Below are 18,251 nucleotides of genomic sequence, written 5' to 3'. Positions count from 1 at the left end.
ATCTCACATCAGTCATTCACAAATCAGTTGTAAAAACTGTCACTGAATTCAGAAGATTATAATGGTGTGGGTCAAACTTTATTGTGAATGCAGTTTGTCCAAAAGTTGTAGTTTCTATACACACTATATTGTCAAAAATATTGGGGCACCTGCCTTTGCACACACATGAACTTTAATGGCATCTTAGTCCGTAGGGTTCAGTATTGAGTTGGTCCACCCTGTGCAGCTACAACAGTTTAAATTATTCTGTGAATGCCGTCTACAAGATGTAGGAGTGTGTCTTTGGGAATGTTTGACCATTCTTCCAGAAGTGCATTTGTGGATCAGGCACTGATGTTGAACGAGAAGGCCTGGCTCGCAGTTTCTGCTCTAATTTATCCCAAAGGTGTAATATTGGGTTGAGGTCAGGACTCTGTTCAGGCCAGCCTAGTTACTCCACCACAAACCCGCTCATCATGTCTTTATGGAACTTGCTTTGTGCACTGGTCCAAATCAAACGAGTTTTTGTCCTGACCTCAACCCGATAGAACACCGTTGGGATGAAAAACATTCCCAAGGACACACTCCTAAACCTTGTGGACAGCCTTCCCAGAAGAGTTGAAGCTGTTATAGCTGCACATGGTGGACCAACTCAACATTGACCCCTACGGACTAAGACTGGGATGCCATCAAAGTTCATGTGAGTGTAAAGGCAGGCTTCCTAATACTTTTGACAATATAGTGTATATATCATTTTTTTTTTTCTTACAAATAAATAATATTTTTATTTTTATTTTTTTCATCATTTATCTCGCTATAGGTCAATACTATAGAGCCTTGCAAACAGAGCATTGTGGGAGGGGGGTAGAGTCATTCTTCTGACTTGTCCAGTTCTGTGTATTTAAGCGTGAGATATTAAGCACCGTAAACATTCTATTTTTCTCAAAGAGGCCAAAGTTTAAAATACTTGTATGCCGTTCCATGTCTGTCTTCTATAAAGACAACTATGCATTCGTGGCTTCGTATAGCAACCTGTTGGATTGTGTTACCATAGCAACCAATTTGGCAACTGGTTTCCAGTGCAAGTTTAATAAAGAAAGAAATAATGTTATTGGTTGCTAATTGTTTTAGTCAGTAGCTGAGGTTGTGTATGTGTGTGTATATATTATATATATTTTATATATATATATATATATTTTCTATATAGCTATCATATGAAACTGCCTTTAGAATACCGCAGACAAATACAAAAAATACCCAATAAATCAGATGGATAAGTAACGTTTTGAATGTTATAAGTAGCATTTTTTTAATGTAAATCAATTTTTAATCACACCCTGTATTCTCCTTTACGTTTTATCCTTACCTTGATTTGCTATTTTAAAAACCATGGATTTACCATAAAACGTTTACACCATATATGCAAGCTGTTTGGCATTGATCGAGCTGTCTGTATTGGCTCTCTTGTACGCAAAGAACTTGCTAACAATGGCAGCAAAGTTGTGTATTGATACATATTTTCATGTTTGATCTGATGTCAGCTTGGAGCAGTATAGTCTTTCAAGGATGAAGCTCGTGTCATTGAGAAATCAAGTAGCCTGTGTTGTCTTTGATTGACTTTATGAACAGACTCGTACAATGCCAAAGCCTAATTAGAAATCATAATCACATTTGCCTATGTTGGGTTTTTTGCGTTTTAAGTGTTATGTTCATGACCGTTGATGTGGTCCCATCTGTTTTTAGGTCCTGGGTTCTTGGCGCATTTGCACTCCTGTGTCTGCTGGGACTGACGTGGTCTTTTGGTCTATTGTACATCAACGAGGAGACTATTGTAATGACGTACCTCTTCACAGTGTTCAATGCCTTCCAAGGAATGTTTATCTTCATCTTCCACTGTGCCCTTCAAAAGAAAGTAAGTACGGGATGACTGATCTGTACGTATGGCAACAGAGCTTTGCATTGGACCTTGACCAACACAAACTGTATTAGTGAATGAATGAAACTATTTAAAATGGTCTATTTATTGTGATTATTTAAAAATAAAACCTTTGTAAATCTGTTAATATTCCATTTCATTTTAATATTAACTTTCTTTTGGTCCATCGATGTATTGGGCAGCCTTATCCACCAGGAGAACAGATTGGCATGTGGTAGTACTATAGAGAAAGTTTTAATTTAATTTCTACCCCAGTCTTTATCAGAAGAGCAAACTGTAATTGCATGCAAGCGGTCAAACTGAAACATCTTTATCCTGGTTTAAAGTGTTACTAAACCCACTACAGTAAAATCAGTCTGTATATGCAGTAAAGCATGCTCGTTATACTCACTGGGTTTATCCTCTGCATTATGTAAAAAGGCTGTTTGATCCGGTCCTCTCTGATCTTATCCTTCTTCCAGAGTCTCCAAACCATCTACGGATAGCACAGAGGCTAGGGGACAAGCTGCACATGCTCAGTTTGGTGTGTATTGCTAGAGAGTTCACCAGTTCATGTGATTGGCACTATCTAGGGGTTCTCATAGGACAATCATGGGGGAATGAAAATTCCTTGTATAAGCTTTAACCAGACACTGATAGAAGTCACAAGACTGCTTTAAATGCTGATGAGAAAAGATATTTAGCAGTTTATATTTACTAAAACTATTGCATTTCCATGTTCTGTGTATTGTGGGAGACCAAATATAGTGAATGCAGGGTTCCTGGGTTTAGTAAAACCTTTAAGTATCGAAGTAATCACTCATCAACTCAATAAGCTCTCCAACTCTGTCCGTACAGAGGTATGGACTTCCAGTTGGAGAGCTGGAGGAAGTGTCAACAGACTTTGAGTGTGATAACTACTGAACTACTGTACCATTGACAATTGTACTTCAGTCTTCCGTAGTGAAAGATGGAATTTGTAGTTAATTCACAGACCTTTGAAGTTAACCTTTAAATCAGTGGCTTCTGCATTAAAGTGGAAGATGCATGGTTCCATCAAAGTCAATGGTTTAAACAAAGTCCTCTTGTTTATAGCACTCACATGGGGACTGTGCCTTCCCTCTTCCTGCATGTAGTCAGCTGTGTCTTTCTACCCTTTCCACATAGCTAAGTGTCCACTTCCTTCCAGCAAGCCATGGGACCATCCTCACATTGTGCTCTATGTGCATCCCCACTTATGGAGTAACCCAGCTAAGCACCTTTAGTATTTATATAATAGAAAGCTCAATTAATTTTTATTGAAACTATTTAACCCCCTTTAATTGAATTAACTGATGCTCCTGTAGTCGTTCAAAAAAATTAAAGAACATGCAAGGTCTCAGCCATAAAAATGCTCATCTAATCTTGAGATTTTACAGGAAGGTTGAGGTTTGCATACACTTTTAGCCATTAATCTCTGTATCTATATTTCTGGGTCCACAAATGATTTGGGAATGTGTTTTTTCACTGATGGTAGCCTCTGTTTACGGTATTTTGTAATTCCAGTCTGAGTTTAAATTACACAGGCTTCCTGCAGGTTTTACTCTAAATGGTATAGAGGGTCTGAAAAAGGTTGAAGGAAATTGTCTTCTCCTATTCTCCCCATTATAATAGAAACTGCTGAAAATCCTATAGTTACACCGCTGTATATACCTTGAAAATAGATCACATACATAAATCATGACCGCTTTGGAACTGAGTATTCTTAGGTCTTAATGTTACTCTGGCAACCAATGTTAACAGTCTAGGTTTTCCGGAGATTTTCTCATATCCAACAGAAGATGTCTTTTGCAGTATAAAAGTTTCACATATCACCCTATCCTTGTCTGCATATTTTATCTGGCCTCCTTTCTTTCTTTCTTTCTTTCTTTTTTTTTTTTTTTTTTTTATTCCATTATTACTAGCCCGTCATCAAATTGAACAGTGAAATAGAATTGTGAAAGTGAAAACTATTATGTTTCTGACTTGACAAGATGATAGCGTTGAGTCTCTATCCGCTCCGAGCAAGCTGTAATTTACCAGTAATGACAGAGGGATGTGCACTACAGACAGATAATGTACATTTATAGCAATATAGGTATATTTGGAGCTGGTCCCGGCAATGGGGGTTATTTGGACAAAATACCTTTTTGATTGGTATTGTCCTAGTTCCGTGATGTTTTAGAAGCAGTTAATATCCATTATGTCTCTACCTCAAATTCTCTAAGAGAGAAAAGAGAAAGCTTTTCTTTTTAATAATATCATCTGGAGTGTCGCACAATTCCTTTATGGATAGTGAAAAAGACTACAGTGATTGGAGAAATGTCTGCGGTAGCTTGTGTATTTAGATGATGTTTGAAGTCCTAGCAGGCAGTGCAGCCTGTCTATTCTGAGGAATGTTAAGTGGAGTTATGGGTAAAATAAATTATGGCATCTATGATGCAGTCTGGCACTAGTATTACCACAAGTCTGTCTTTTTCGGATTCCCTTCTGATCCTGCCAGTAGATTATTTTATTTTCAACTTCCTTTAACCGGCCAAGCTGTGCAGCAAAAGTTTGTCACTGGGTTTTGGACATACCATTTAACACATCTAAGACTACAGGGTAAAAATGCCGCAAAAGGAACAGGATTGTCACGCTATTACTGGAAAAAGAAATATAGCCGATCTACTTAGAAAAACAAAAACATCTCTGTGTTTGCCGGTGACATTATGTAGTTTTGTATTTTACCCATAGTTACACATTGTTACAGTTATTATGTTGGAATAAAGATATAATGTCCTGCCATTCGTTTTAACCATACCTCTGGGGATACTTGACAAATCACGTGTCTACTGTTCCCGTAAAAGCAGATGCCAGGGGGTGAGTCAGAGAGATTGATTGATTGAAAACTGGGCTTGAGCGTAGTAGAACTTGCTACCTGTTAACAAGCAGATCCATCGCCTAACATCTACTCTGAATTATCCTACTCATGGCAGGATGCTTCTGTATTTTGAATATGTGAAGCTACCATTTTATTGTGTATGTTGCATACCACCAAATAAAAAATCGAAAACTTGGCTTGATTGATATTAGAAGCATATGGGTGCAATGGTATATAAGTATACTGTCCATCGGGTGGGGTGTTGGAGCAGGGGAAGTCAATTTCAAGCTTAATTTGTATAGCCTGCCTTTGCCATGGGAAGCTAAAGTCCAACAGTTTTGGCAACTGTTTTACCTTCCAAGAAGTAAATCTCTTCAGCCACTCTTGTGATTCAGATGCCCCCATGACAGACCTCATAGCCCAGGTCTAGATCCCAGCTTTAGTTGAGGAGTGTGGCTTGATGCAGGGTACTTGTAGCCTATTGCCCGGAAGATAGGTAAACACCCTACTCACTCTGTTCTTTTGTCCTGTAAGCATGTTTACTATTAAGACTGGCAGAATGTACTGGCTTCTAGCAGCCAATTCAGTTTTTTCGGCTACTTGTATATACTATTATGCTGTGTTCTTTTTTTTTTTTTCTTTTTCTTTTTTTTATCGCCCTGGACTTAAGCTTTATTAAATAAGGTTAAATATCTGTACCTGTGTGTTTGGCTGCTGCTACAATGTTAAGGGCTTTCAATAAGAATATAGTGTTATGAAGCAACGGCAATGGACATGACTTATCAGACATCCTTGCTTAAAAAAAAAAAAAGTATCTGTTGTATTCAGTAACGTCAGCATAAATGAATTTAACAAGAAACATATCCTTGGTTTCTTAATAAAGCAGAGGTATTCTATAAAAATAACTTTTGACCCTCTGGTAAAATTATACAAAGGGTTCCCTTATTTCGGCTATGCCTGAAAGCAACTCCAGGCTTCCTTTTTTGCTGCTGTTAATGAACCATTTCATTGCTGCCCAGAGTAATTACAAGTCATCATCAAAAACACCCGTGTGTCTGGCATTATGTCCCTGTATCCTGGGCATGCAACAGCAGTGCATTGAGAGGATCTCAACCTAGGAGTAATAGAAGATCGAAGGGAGACCTGGGCATGTTTCTTCTCTGAAGGCCCATATTACTTCCTGCACCACACTTTCAATATTCTTTAAAACGGTGATGGGTTTTCCCTCAGTGTGTTTAATTTATGGATGGATGTCGTGTGACCATGCAGCATTAGGAAGGCTCACATCTCATGGTATCTAGCTATATATCACTGATACTAAAGAACAGCACAGCTAGTCACAAGGTTCGTAATGACCTGATTATCACAGCCACTGCCCAAGAAACCTGGAAAGCTGAATTCATATCTGGAGGAAAAGGGGCCACGCTGTTTGGCCACTTCTTATAATGAGAAGCTTTGCTCCAAACATATCAGGTAGTAAATCTGCCTTGGCAGGAATGTGTAAATCGACGGACGTGTGTCTTGACCTTTAAGATGTAATGGTGCTTTTAGAAAGCTGTGCTATCTGAATGTAGGAGCATCATGTTAGATAAGGGTGTTGCTAAAACTGCTACTTCCGGTCCCAGTAGATCAGAGAAGCTGGATACGGCTACGTTCACACACAGAATCAGTAGATTCTTGCCAGCGGTTTTAAACCACCACCACAAACCAAAATTTATATTTAATTTGTTTTTAATATTGAAAGCAAACTCCATTCTTTATTTTGTTGAGAAATTGCTTTGAATAACACCCCCCTAGCATTTCTAGCCATAGCCCTCCTGAGTGAGGGTGGGTAATTAATGTAGCATTTACTTCCTGGAATCCATCTGCCCTGCGAGAACCCCTTGTGTAAACCAGGAATCAACTGAAGAGTTGGGAAATATATAATTTTTACCTTTTATTTTGTACAAGACTAGCAGCATAGGGATTACAAATAGTTATTAGTGATTGAGAGAGTTTAGTTCTGCTTTAAAAAACAAATTCACTGCATTTCTTTTAAACTTTGGGAATTAATTGCTCTACGATACCTGTAGCTACAGAGGTCATTGGGGGGTTGTTTTAAAGCTCATGTTCTATTTTTGCATAGAAATATGTAAGTATTTAAAGTATAGTGAATGCAGGACCCTGCATTCACTATATCTGGTCATCCCCTAGTACACAGAACATGGAAATGCAATCATTTTGGTAAATATAGACTGCAAAATACCCTTTCTCATCAGCAGTATATAGCAGCCTTGTGACGTCAACAGTTCCCATGGTGGCCATCTTAGAGTACCCGGAAGTGCCTCTTCATTGAACCTCCTGCATCATTTGAGCTTAGTTTTATGCTAGGCTCCAGGACCCATGATACATCAGGATATCTAAGATATTCCTATTGTGGCTGCGTGGCCTCTAACAAGCTTGTTTGACCTAGTGGGTATATGCTCATCTGGGTTCAATCTCTCCGGTAAGCCTTCAGACATTTGGTGGTGGATCCTCTATCAATTTCTTCAGTCACTAAATTTATTGGACTTTCATATGTGATTGGCACTTTAGTTAGTTCAGTCATTATTTCTAGCACGGTGGTCACATATGGTGTTAATCACTAATTGTGTAATACTAATTACGATATCCATTTAGAATATCCTTCTCATATTTATTTAGCGCTACACTTTTTTTTGTACATTATTTTATTTGCAACATTTTTGATAAATTTTGCTGTGTTTGCTGCTGTAATTTTTCACTATTTGGACAGCGCGGTATTGTCTTTTCACATTTTTTCTAGCAGCCTTGTGACGTCAACAGTTCCTAGTAAAGCTTGTAGGAGGAGTTTTTATTCTCTATCTGGACAGTGCTGATTCTCCCAAGAAAAAAAAAAAAAACTCTCTAGCAATACACTCCAAACTGAGCATGTGCAGTACGTCCCCTGGCTCTGTAAAAATCGGGTTATTTTTTGGAGACCGTTAAAGAAGAGGAGAATCAGAGGGACAGGATCAAACAGCCTTTATACACAATGCAAAGTATTAACCCCTTAGGTTCCACCGTGGGTCTAACAAGCATGCTTTTCTGCATATACAGACTGATTTCATTGTTGTGGGTTTAACAACACTTTAAGTTTATTGTCTGGCCTTGGTTGTATTTTTCATTTTACTGGGGCATGAAGTGTAAGAATTGTCATAACAAAAAGCATTCTTCCATACTAGTCAAATTCCAAAAAAAAATAAAAAATTTGATTTCTGTGGCCTTTTCAAATGCTTCTCTTTCAGACACTTAAGACAGAAGAACTACAAGCATTGTTTTTATACTTTTGACACGTTGATGTCTCGAAACTGAATTCAGTTTTATGCACTTGGTTGCCTTATAACTTTGCTTTAATTTCCATTCTTAAATTATTTTTATTTCTATTTTTCTATTTATTTTATGTTTGAGGTGTCTCAGAAACATGGACAGCTTTTACAATGGTATTTTTGTTCCCGCATGTGACTTGTTGTCATTGCAACTTAAAATGCCATTTCTGGAAATCTTTGAATTGCAGTAGAGTCAAAAGTTTTAGTTAATGAAAGAAACTTTTATGTTTCATTATGACCCCGGAGAGCTGCTGTTCAAGACAGATGCTAATTAAGTTCTCGAAGAATGTCAGCTGCTACTTTTGTTGACTCTACTACAGTAAATCAATGGTCTGGTAAACAAACCCATTAAATTGTGCTAGATTAAAAGACTGTTTTTAGATTTCTTCCCTCCTACATCATTTTAAAAATCTTTTTTCTTTTTACAGGTGCGCAAAGAGTACAGCAAGTGTTTCAGGCACACCTACTGCTGCGGAGGTCTTCCGACCGAAAGCCCCCACAGTGTGGTTAAAACATCGACGGCAAGAACCAGCGCTCGATACTCTTCCGGCACCCAGGTGACAAAGAAGTCGACAGCATTTTTAATTAACCTTATTTATAGCTTCCCTTTGGAGACTCACAGTTGAGATACACTAATTGTCTTCTCATTACAGTGATCTAGATGGCAAATGCATGTTTTGCTGTATTTTTTAAAAAATATATATATTTTACCGAATTGATACAGTTTAGAATATTTCCTGCTGGTCTACAATTTTTTTTTTTTTTTCACACCTCTTAAATATATTCAACAGTAATCCATTAGCAGGCCCCAAAATTTTAACTGCAGCTTCTCTAATTGAAATATGATAGATACTTTCAGCTAATTGCACAGTATGCCAAAACTGACATTCATGCTGGCCGAAAAAATCAAGAACTAATTTTAGGAGTTTTTTTTTTTGTGCTCAGAGTCGAATCAGAAGAATGTGGAATGACACAGTGAGGAAGCAATCAGAATCCTCTTTTATCTCAGGTGACATAAACAGTACGTCTACCCTTAATCAAGGTAATTACCCAGCAGTCCTTTTATTTATTTATTTATTTTATTTTAGTGCTTGTGTTAAACATTTGTACCTGTGGTCATACAGTGGCATATGAATATTTTCTAACAAAGCTAAATTAACCTTGGTTGATACTAAATGACTGGCAACAGCCAGGCAGGAAAATTGGATGTATGGACTGTACATTTTGGACTAAAATATTAAGAATTTTTAGATTTTTCTTCCCGATGTGCTGCTGTTTAAATAAAAAATATATAAATTATAGTAGATCTATAATTTATCTCCTTTATAATTTAATAAAACATTTCCCTGGAACTGTTTTGTTTCCCAACTATAGATGCTTTAGCTTTTTGTTATGATTTGCCAATTTTGGTGCTTCATTACGTGCTAAAACAAATTAAAACTAATTATGTTTCTGAAACTGAAGCATTCAATTCTCTAGAGTGTCTTGCAACAATTACTTAAGATGATCACCCATTAAAGCGTAAATTTTATTAAATTTTTCCACCATCTTCTCACATATTCTGTTTATATAGATTTAGATAAGTTTTGTTGTTGTACCATATATTATACTATTGCTTACATTTACATTTTGATTGAATATATTGCTCTTGTACAATATGTTGCTGCTTTTTTTTTTGTCTCTTACTTTTTAAATGTGTGCTTGGTATATTGTCCTTCTGCAGCATGCTTTCTTTTGCATAAGCTTTTTTTTTTTTTTACGGCAGGATGTCTTGCTCTATTCTCATTTTGTTTTAGTTTCTTTTCTTCCTCTATTTTTTTTTGTCATTCTTTTTATTAACACAGATGTTTTCCATTAGGGATTGTCCCACTGTTAAAATATTCATTAGGCATTAAATTCCCTCATCACAAGCAAAAAGGTTTAAGATTTTTTTTTTTTTTTTCAAGCAGATGCATTTTGAAACATTACATCATTTTCTGTGCTTTTAATTACCATTCTTGTCTGACAGTAATTTTGTGTAAATTATTAAATGTCACTCCTAGATGATGTTTACGTTAAGGATTTTAAAAAGCACCTGTGAATTAAAAGAGAAAAAAGAAAAACTTTGCCACATTCATATTTTTAGAATTTAGCTGCCTAAACTATAGTCCTTAAATAGAATTACTTTTAACTAGTTCAGGGCTACTCAAAAAAAAAAAAAAAACCTACAGAAGACTTTTTTTTTTGGTGGGGAAGAGGGGGATATTGAGGGTGCTGCGCCAGTACCACAAGAACTGATTAATTTATTTTTTTTGTTTTCTTTGTCTTAGGAATGACTGGCAATTACCTACTAACAAACCCTCTTCTTCGACCCCATGGCACTAACAATCCTTATAACACACTGCTCGCCGAAACTGTTGTATGTAATACCCCTACTGCTCCTGTGTTTAACCCACCAGGTGTGCTTCTACTTAATTCATTTGTTCTCTATCACTCACCACATTCTTTAAACATAAAACCCGTGGACATGCAGTTTCCTCCTTTTTTAATTTTTTTCCTTTTTTTATTTATTTTTTTCTGTCCTACATATTAACAGACATGCAGCACTCCCTATGGCGGCCTCTTAAAACTGCACTATAATATAGCGATGTTACTAGTATTTACCTATCATTATCCATGTTTTCAACACAGGTGGGATAAATCTTAATATACTATTTCAGGACTGACATCACAAGGTCCAAGAGTCCATCTTCAAGATATTTATCCCGTAGAGGTACAATTCTCTATCATACTAAGCACGGTGATTGCTTGGCGGATCAGGATTAGGTTATTTGCTAGCAAGTGACCAAAAAAAAAACGGCAGGGTACCGGCATGAATTATAGTATAGTGCAGCTTTAAGCTGGTTGATAAACCATATTGTCTATTGTATCATTAGACAGATTTTTTTTTTATTTATTTTTTTTATACTAAATTTGTGCGTTCAAAGTGGTGTTATTGTTAAATGTTTGTTGCCTGTTTAAGTATACGACATTGAGATATTCTTTATTCAATGTTCTGCTACTGTAAATTTCGTAACACTTAATTCTATTTTAACGTCCGTCTGTCCTATCTGTTCTCCTTCTTTTCTTTTCTTTTTTCTTTCTTTTTTTTTCTTTACTTTATGCTTTCCTCTAGCGAACTACAGAGAGACAAGTATGGGAGTAAAACTTAACTTTGCCTATCAAATGTAAATTTTTTCAGCATGGTTTTTAAACAGGCACATATAAAACATAACTATCAATCATGAAATAACTCAGCGGGCAAGTGGTTCACAATCTGTATTCAAAGACATAATAATATTAATTTCAAATTGAATCTGGACTTTTTTGTCAACATTTGGATAACAGCAATGGATATACTGCAATCTCAGTTGGTAATATATTTGCAATGCTGAAATAATTTGCTGTTTTTAAAAGAGTTCTGTCAAGCAGAAATGTTTTATTTGCTTATCATTTCTACATTCCCACAGTAATCTTGCTACAGGCTAAGGAAAGTCTTCAATTGAATTACCTGATCAGAAGCAGAAAAAAAAAAAATCTGCTGTTCAAAAATGATGAAGAAAATAATAAAAATCTGCTGTACTTTGATGAAGTATATCAGAGAAAACAAATTTCCCACATTTACTTCAAAAAGGGGAATTTTTTTATATATTTTTTACCAAATTCTATCTTTTCAAAATTTGATGATCAAAAAATGTGATCAGTCAGTAATTATCCATTAATTATAAAAAAAAATCATAGTTTGATCAGTATTTTCACACCTAAAAAGCCTGTTTAGCAACACACATGAATTTTTGCCATTGTTTTTGCACACCTTGAAATCTGCACGGCGCAGAGTGATATTTCATTTTAATTATCAAATAGTTTTTTTTTCTATGTTGAAATATTATCTAATATACCTCATGTCATAGAAACCTCATTTAACAAATCAAAGTAAAAAACTGTTAGAATAAAGAATAAAAAAAAGAAGTAAACCTTGGCCAATAAATCCAAAATACAAGTTGATCCATAGTAAAAAAATAAAAAAAAGTATATAATCTCAAGGCATAATGCCTAAATAGCCAACACACTGTGCACTGAAATGTGATGAAATGGGCTGGAACAGCCCAAACCGTGGAGATAACCTCCCCACAAATAAAGTAAAAAAGTGACACTGAGCAATAAAAGAGAGTCTATTGGTGGATGATTAAGTGGAGCAGGTGGAATAGATGGGTCTTCTAGACATGGTAAGTATATCCAATAACTGATCTCATATTGCCCTTACCTTCAACCGCTGGTATATGCGCATAAAGGGCAAGTGGTTCCTTCTCCTGCTGGTTCAGCGCCGACGCTCCTATATGGATTCCAATTGTGTCCTGGGATGTTAAAGGATCCTGGGATCGGTACCTCTCATGGATCGGAGCCCAATGGTGAGGTGAGAGAAATGATACCACAATAGTGAAGGACGTTGGTGAAGAGGTTGTGGATTTTAATAAAAAAATTCTTACATTAAAAGTTTAAAATTCGCGCTCAGCACAGGACGCGGCGAGATGACAAGCCGGCTTACGTCTGCTGGCCTCCGGCTGATTGCTCGTATCACGTGGTCGCACTTCTTTTATTGTAAGAATTTTTTATTAAAATCCACAACCTCTTCACCAACGTCCTTCACTATTGTGGTATCATTTCTCTCACCTCACCCATGAGGAGGTACCGATCCCAGGATCCTTTAACATCCCAGGACGCAATTGGAATCCACATAGGAGTGTCGGCGCTGAACCAGCAGGAGACAGCAGGAGAAGGAACCACTTGCCCTTTATGCGCATATACCAGCGGTTGAAGGTAAGGGCAATATGAGATCAGTTATTGGATATACTTACCATGTTTAGAAGACCCATCTATTCCACCTGCTCCACTTGATCATCCACCCATAGACTCTCTTTTATTGCTCAGTGTCACTTTTTTACTTTATTTGTGGGGAGGTTATCTCCACGGTTTGGGCTGTTCCAGCCCATTTCATCACATTTCAGTGCACAGTGTGTTGGCCATTTAGCCATTATGTCTATGTTTATTTCACCATTACTATAGCGCTTATCAGTATTTATTGTTTACATGTCAGCGGTTTTGTGCACCTATTAGATATAGCAGCTTCAGTATCTCATTTATATATTTTATATATATTATATGTTCACTTGGTTCACATTTATTACTCGCAGTAGCGCAATAGATTTTTTACTTTATATAATCTCAAGGAATTGTAGGAATGAATATTATTATGTTGTTAGAATATTCACTATTTATATTATAGATATAATTATATTTATGGTTTAAAAACCATTTGGAATTGATGTGAGGGTATCCCCTCTATTTTTATTTGTTGCAAACAATAAAGACATACTTGTCTCTAAAAAACGTTTGGAAAATAGAATAAAACTTCGGTTTTTTTAATCCTTTATTTTTAAATTGGATACGTTTTTGCCATCATATGTTTAATTGCAGGATTTCATTAGCACCCTTAAGTAGCCTGAAGTAATGGCTAATTTACATAGTTCCATTACTTTCATAGTTTTATTAAATAAATTCCAGGATCATTAGACCTTAGCTTTATATGTTTACGAACATCGCAGCTGATTTTTTTCACAGGAACTAATTTGTATTGTCGATTTATTGGCTCTTATTAGGCTGCAGCCTTAGGCATGATTTCCAATAGCAGCCGTTACCCATTCATTGTCCCATTTTCCTCCAAATCTTGCATACAATGCAGTAACGTCATATTGTACAGGCTGTTTGTAAAAATATATCAATATTTTTTTCCTTTTTAATTCATCTTTTTTTTCTCATATGTCTGTTAATCAAATGGTGTTCATCTTGATTTAAAAAATATATTTAATTTTTATTTTTTGTATTTTAATTTTTTCTTGTATTTAGAAAAAAAATAAGTGTTTCATGCATAATTTTTGTCTACATGAGCATGTTTTCCATTAGGACACCATCACACATGCAGTAGATTTTTTTTTTCCTTGCCCCCTCCTTCGATTTCGTACGTGAGACAGCATGTCAGAGACATCTCCTCATTTTACATCCAATATTTATTTGATTAATTTCTGTGAACCATGCTTACAGAAATTCCTGGCATTTCTGCATTTTTGACCTTGGTGCCCGATGCTCATCCTGGGCTTTTAACTCACTGATTGCCCCATGTGGGTCCATTCTGCACTATCACTGTGACCGATGCAGACTACAGGGCTGCTGGCAAAGTCTTGACTCTTTAAAAGCCTGGGGCTGCTGCTGGTGCATAGAATATGAGCAATCTATATTACATTAACCAGAAACAAAAGGCTGTTATTGCTAGTAATCTCATTTGCTGAACCCTTGCTCTGAATAAGTTGCTGAGAATCCTAGTAATCCATCTTGTGCAATAAATCATTTTTTACTTTCTTTTATATATCAGCTACACTTAGCCCAGATAGACTGAGCAGACAGCCATAATGTGAGTGGTACACAGTGAGTCATTCCACCTTGCTCTATCATGTTGTGGATGATGCTTGTGGGACATTTTGGCTCTAGTGTGAAAGGTGGCTATCTATGTTCTCCATAACGTCTTTGTATTTGTCCATTTTCCATTCTGTCCTTTTTTCTTAGTTTGTTTCCACATCCCAGATTAAAAAATAAGGAACCGTTAGAGACATTGTTAAAGTAGTTGCTTGCCAGTTTGTTGATTTTTGGTTGTACATCTGCTTATAATTTGATGTATACATATTCAATTTTTTTGTATGTATTTATTTTTTAATAAGTGTCGTTTAGGACAAATCAATACACATTAAAAAAAAAAAAAATCTACCAAAGTTTTTGCATTAGATATGCAAGGGCATGGAGTGAACACAACTAAAACTTGATAACTTGACTTATTTTGGTATGGTTCCCAAATTATTCCCCTGCAAGGTGTGCAATTATTTACAGATGGGAATGTCAGAGAACGGAGCATTTACAGGTTCCTTTACATAATTTCTGCTGTTTTGTTTTTTTCCAAATTGTTTCAGCACCTTCGAAATTGTTATATAAAATTTCAAAATTGTTTAAATTGTTACATAGCAGCTGTGATATTGAATAATTTGTCCTAGACTACATTAATATTTTTAATATACGAAAGACCTAGCTGGGTTAACAAAATGTCCTCTAAACAGTTCCCGTCTTTTTTCTCTTTTTTTTTCTTTTCCAGGACATTCACTGAACAATGCCAGGGATTCAAGTGCCATGGATACTCTACCGCTAAATGGTAACTTTAACAACAGCTACTCTCTACGGAATGGGGATTACAGTGATGGAGTACAAGTTGTAGACTGTGGACTAAGTCTGAATGATACAGCATTTGAAAAAATGATAATTTCAGAGCTAGTGCACAACAACCTGCGGTGTAGCAGCAAGAACCACAACCTGGATCGGTCCCTGCCCATCAAAACTGTCATTGGGGGAAGCAGTAGCGAAGATGACGCAATCGTTGCGGATGCTTCCTCCTTAATGCACGGCGACAACCCGGGGCTGGAGCTCCACCACAAAGAGCTGGAGGCACCGCTTATTCCGCAGCGGACTCACTCTCTTCTGTACCACCCACAGAAGAAAGTGAAGACCGAAGGAACGGACAGTTATGTGTCACAGTTGACCGCCGAGGCTGAAGACAATCTCCAATCCCCAAACAGAGACTCTCTCTACACTAGTATGCCCAATCTACGGGACTCTCCATACCCAGATAGTAGCCCAGACATCGAAGAGGATTTATCGCCCTCAAGAAAGAGTGAGAACGAGGACGTTTATTATAAAAGCATGCCAAATCTCGGAGCTGGACACCATCTACAGATGTACTACCAGATAAGCAGGGGCAATAGCGATGGCTACATTATACCCATAAACAAGGAAGGTTGCGTCCCCGAAGGAGATGTCAGGGAAGGACAAATGCAACTAGTCACAAGTCTTTAATATACATTTTTAGGAGTACAAATGGCTCATGCAGGTATTAAAAGACTCAATTTTGTTCAACTGAGGCCACCTTATTTGTGATCGGCAGCCTAGTAAGACTCACGCTGCTCTCCATTGTGTAGGAGAGCGATGGACTTTTTCAGTTCTGTGAATTTTTTTTATAAATCGAAAAAATGGGGGAAAAAAAAAAAGAACTTTGTATATACACAGAGTATACTTAAAATATTTGTTACAAAGCAAACTGGTACCAACACGGTATTTAAAATATCTGCTGCTGATGCTTCTGACCGGACTTTGGGGGAGATAAAAGTAGCAAATCGGCCATTTTGTTCAGCAGCTCTGGAACCTAGTTTGTAAATACGGCTGCCAATTTGTGAGGCCTGCATTGTATTATATACAAGATGTAGGCTCCGAAATCCTGTGGGATAGTTTTACTGTACCATGCTGTTTCTGAATAGTCTGCAGGATTTTTTGGTCATTTTTATTTTTTATTTTATTTTATTTTATTTGTATTTTCTTTCCCTGCTTTGCAGGTCACTGCAGATTCTATCCATTAAGGCAAAGATTAAACAAACATGTCTAACCACTAGCAATCAAGCCACTGGCCTTATTTCATATGTTTCCTCAACTGTACAATGAACTGTTATCATGAAAATGGCAAAATAAATTATATTTTGTTCTATTGCTAGGGTGAAATACATTTGTGTCCAACTTGAAGTATAATTGTTGATTTAAATAATTTTGAAAGATTGACATAAAATATTGTGAAAAATATCAACTGCACAAAGCTTTTTTTTTTTCTTTTTTTTTATTATATATACACGCTTGTTCTTTGTGGTAAAAAATGAAACTTAGTCTGTTTTTTTTTTTTTTTTTTTTTTATGGAAAGTTGGATCCCAATCCCTTTTTATTGTTTTTAGTTTTGTTTTAATTTAATGCCAAATTAGTTTTTAAAGTAAAAAAAAAAATTCTTATATATTCAGGAGCCAATTTTGTCATTAATTGCACAAGTTTGGTGAAATCTGGCATATTGTTAAACAGGGATCATTGGCACTAACCCTGAAACAAGTGGTGCCTGACCTACATATAAATATATATATATTTTTTAAATAACAGTCCAGATTATTACTCCAAGACCTTTTCTGCCTATGTTTAGCCATTAATTTATTTTATAATTAAAGCAATGTGTACATTTTCAGTGAAAAATTTCATTTTTTATTTTATTTTTTATTTTTAAACCTCAGCTGTTAATAAAAAGCCCATCACTAATATTGTAAAGATTAACACCTGTTTGACAGTAAATAAATGTGAATTTTTTTTTCAAAAATGTTACTGCTGTTTCTATGGTTTGTAGGGTTGAGACAGTCTGATCTGAGAGCCCTTTACTGACTTGCTGTAGGGATAGTGATAAATGATCATACTTGACAATAAAACCTCTTTACTTTTATAATTGAAGTGTTTTATCCATTAATTGTGCTGCTTTTGTGGATAACTGTGTAGAGAATTTCTTCTGAAAGTTCGTGGGATTTTTTAATGCATATGAGATTGTAGCTCTGCAATGATTTTGCTTGCCTTTTACTTTTCTTTTGCTAGGGTGTATTTATTGTATGGAAAACCGTTTTCTTTATCACTGGGTTTATCCAGTGCCGGTTGTCTAGATTTAAAGGTTATCCAAAAACTAAAATGTAATATATTGCAGATTACCAATTTTTAGATGTGGCTTAATTAGTTTTTTTTTTTTTTTAGGCACAGAAAATATGAGTTGACCTTGCTAGAATTTAGTTTTCCTTGTCCCGTGCAGTTAAATGATGTCTTAAAGTGGATGTAAACACCATTTTTCGTTTTAAATTAAGGCTTGCACCTTGTACAATATAGGATTTAATGTCATCTGTGCCCAGTCTTGCCACGAAGAGTTAATCCAGCTCTGAGCAATCTTCTTATCTTTTTTTCAGTGAGATAAAAACTGACACACAAAGAAATGGGAGTCAGTTCTCCCCCCTTTGGTGTGAGTGACAGGTGATTTACACATCTCATGCAGGAGTATGAGAGAGACATTCTGTGTACTTCAGATCCCCTCCTCCTTTCTTCTCCAGCTCTCCCAGGATTGGTTGCTCCATACCTCAGCATGATTGGGCATGTTTAA

General features: G+C 36.2%; 1 protein-coding gene across 39 annotated transcripts in view; it reads left to right on the top strand.

Annotated features, from left to right (window-relative positions):
- ADGRL2 (adhesion G protein-coupled receptor L2) overlaps positions 1 to 17,558 on the top strand; it is a 258,675-nt gene extending 241,117 nt beyond the window's left edge. For 10 of the 39 annotated variants that reach the window (XM_040360598.1, XM_040360600.1, XM_040360602.1 and 7 more), the window contains 6 exons: positions 1,723 to 1,891; positions 8,569 to 8,697; positions 9,086 to 9,182; positions 10,450 to 10,578; positions 11,295 to 11,312; positions 15,354 to 17,558. In XM_040360598.1, coding sequence (XP_040216532.1) covers positions 1,723 to 1,891; positions 8,569 to 8,697; positions 9,086 to 9,182; positions 10,450 to 10,578; positions 11,295 to 11,312; positions 15,354 to 16,108 — 1,297 coding nt within the window. In that variant the 3' untranslated portion in view covers positions 16,109 to 17,558. Of the gene's footprint in view, positions 1 to 1,722; positions 1,892 to 8,568; positions 8,698 to 9,085; positions 9,183 to 10,449; positions 10,579 to 10,810; positions 10,893 to 11,294; positions 11,347 to 14,585; positions 14,625 to 15,353 lie in introns of all 39 variants that reach the window. The other 29 variants (XM_040360599.1, XM_040360631.1, XM_040360613.1 and 26 more) reach the window with 10 other exon arrangements.
- The last annotated feature ends 693 nt before the right edge of the window (positions 17,559 to 18,251 follow it).

Source organism: Rana temporaria, chromosome 7, assembly GCF_905171775.1.
Source record: "Rana temporaria chromosome 7, aRanTem1.1, whole genome shotgun sequence".
Taxonomy (NCBI): Eukaryota; Metazoa; Chordata; class Amphibia; order Anura; family Ranidae; genus Rana; species Rana temporaria.
The sequence above is the reverse complement of the archived record's forward strand: the minus strand, read 5'-3'. Positions and strand labels throughout refer to the sequence as shown.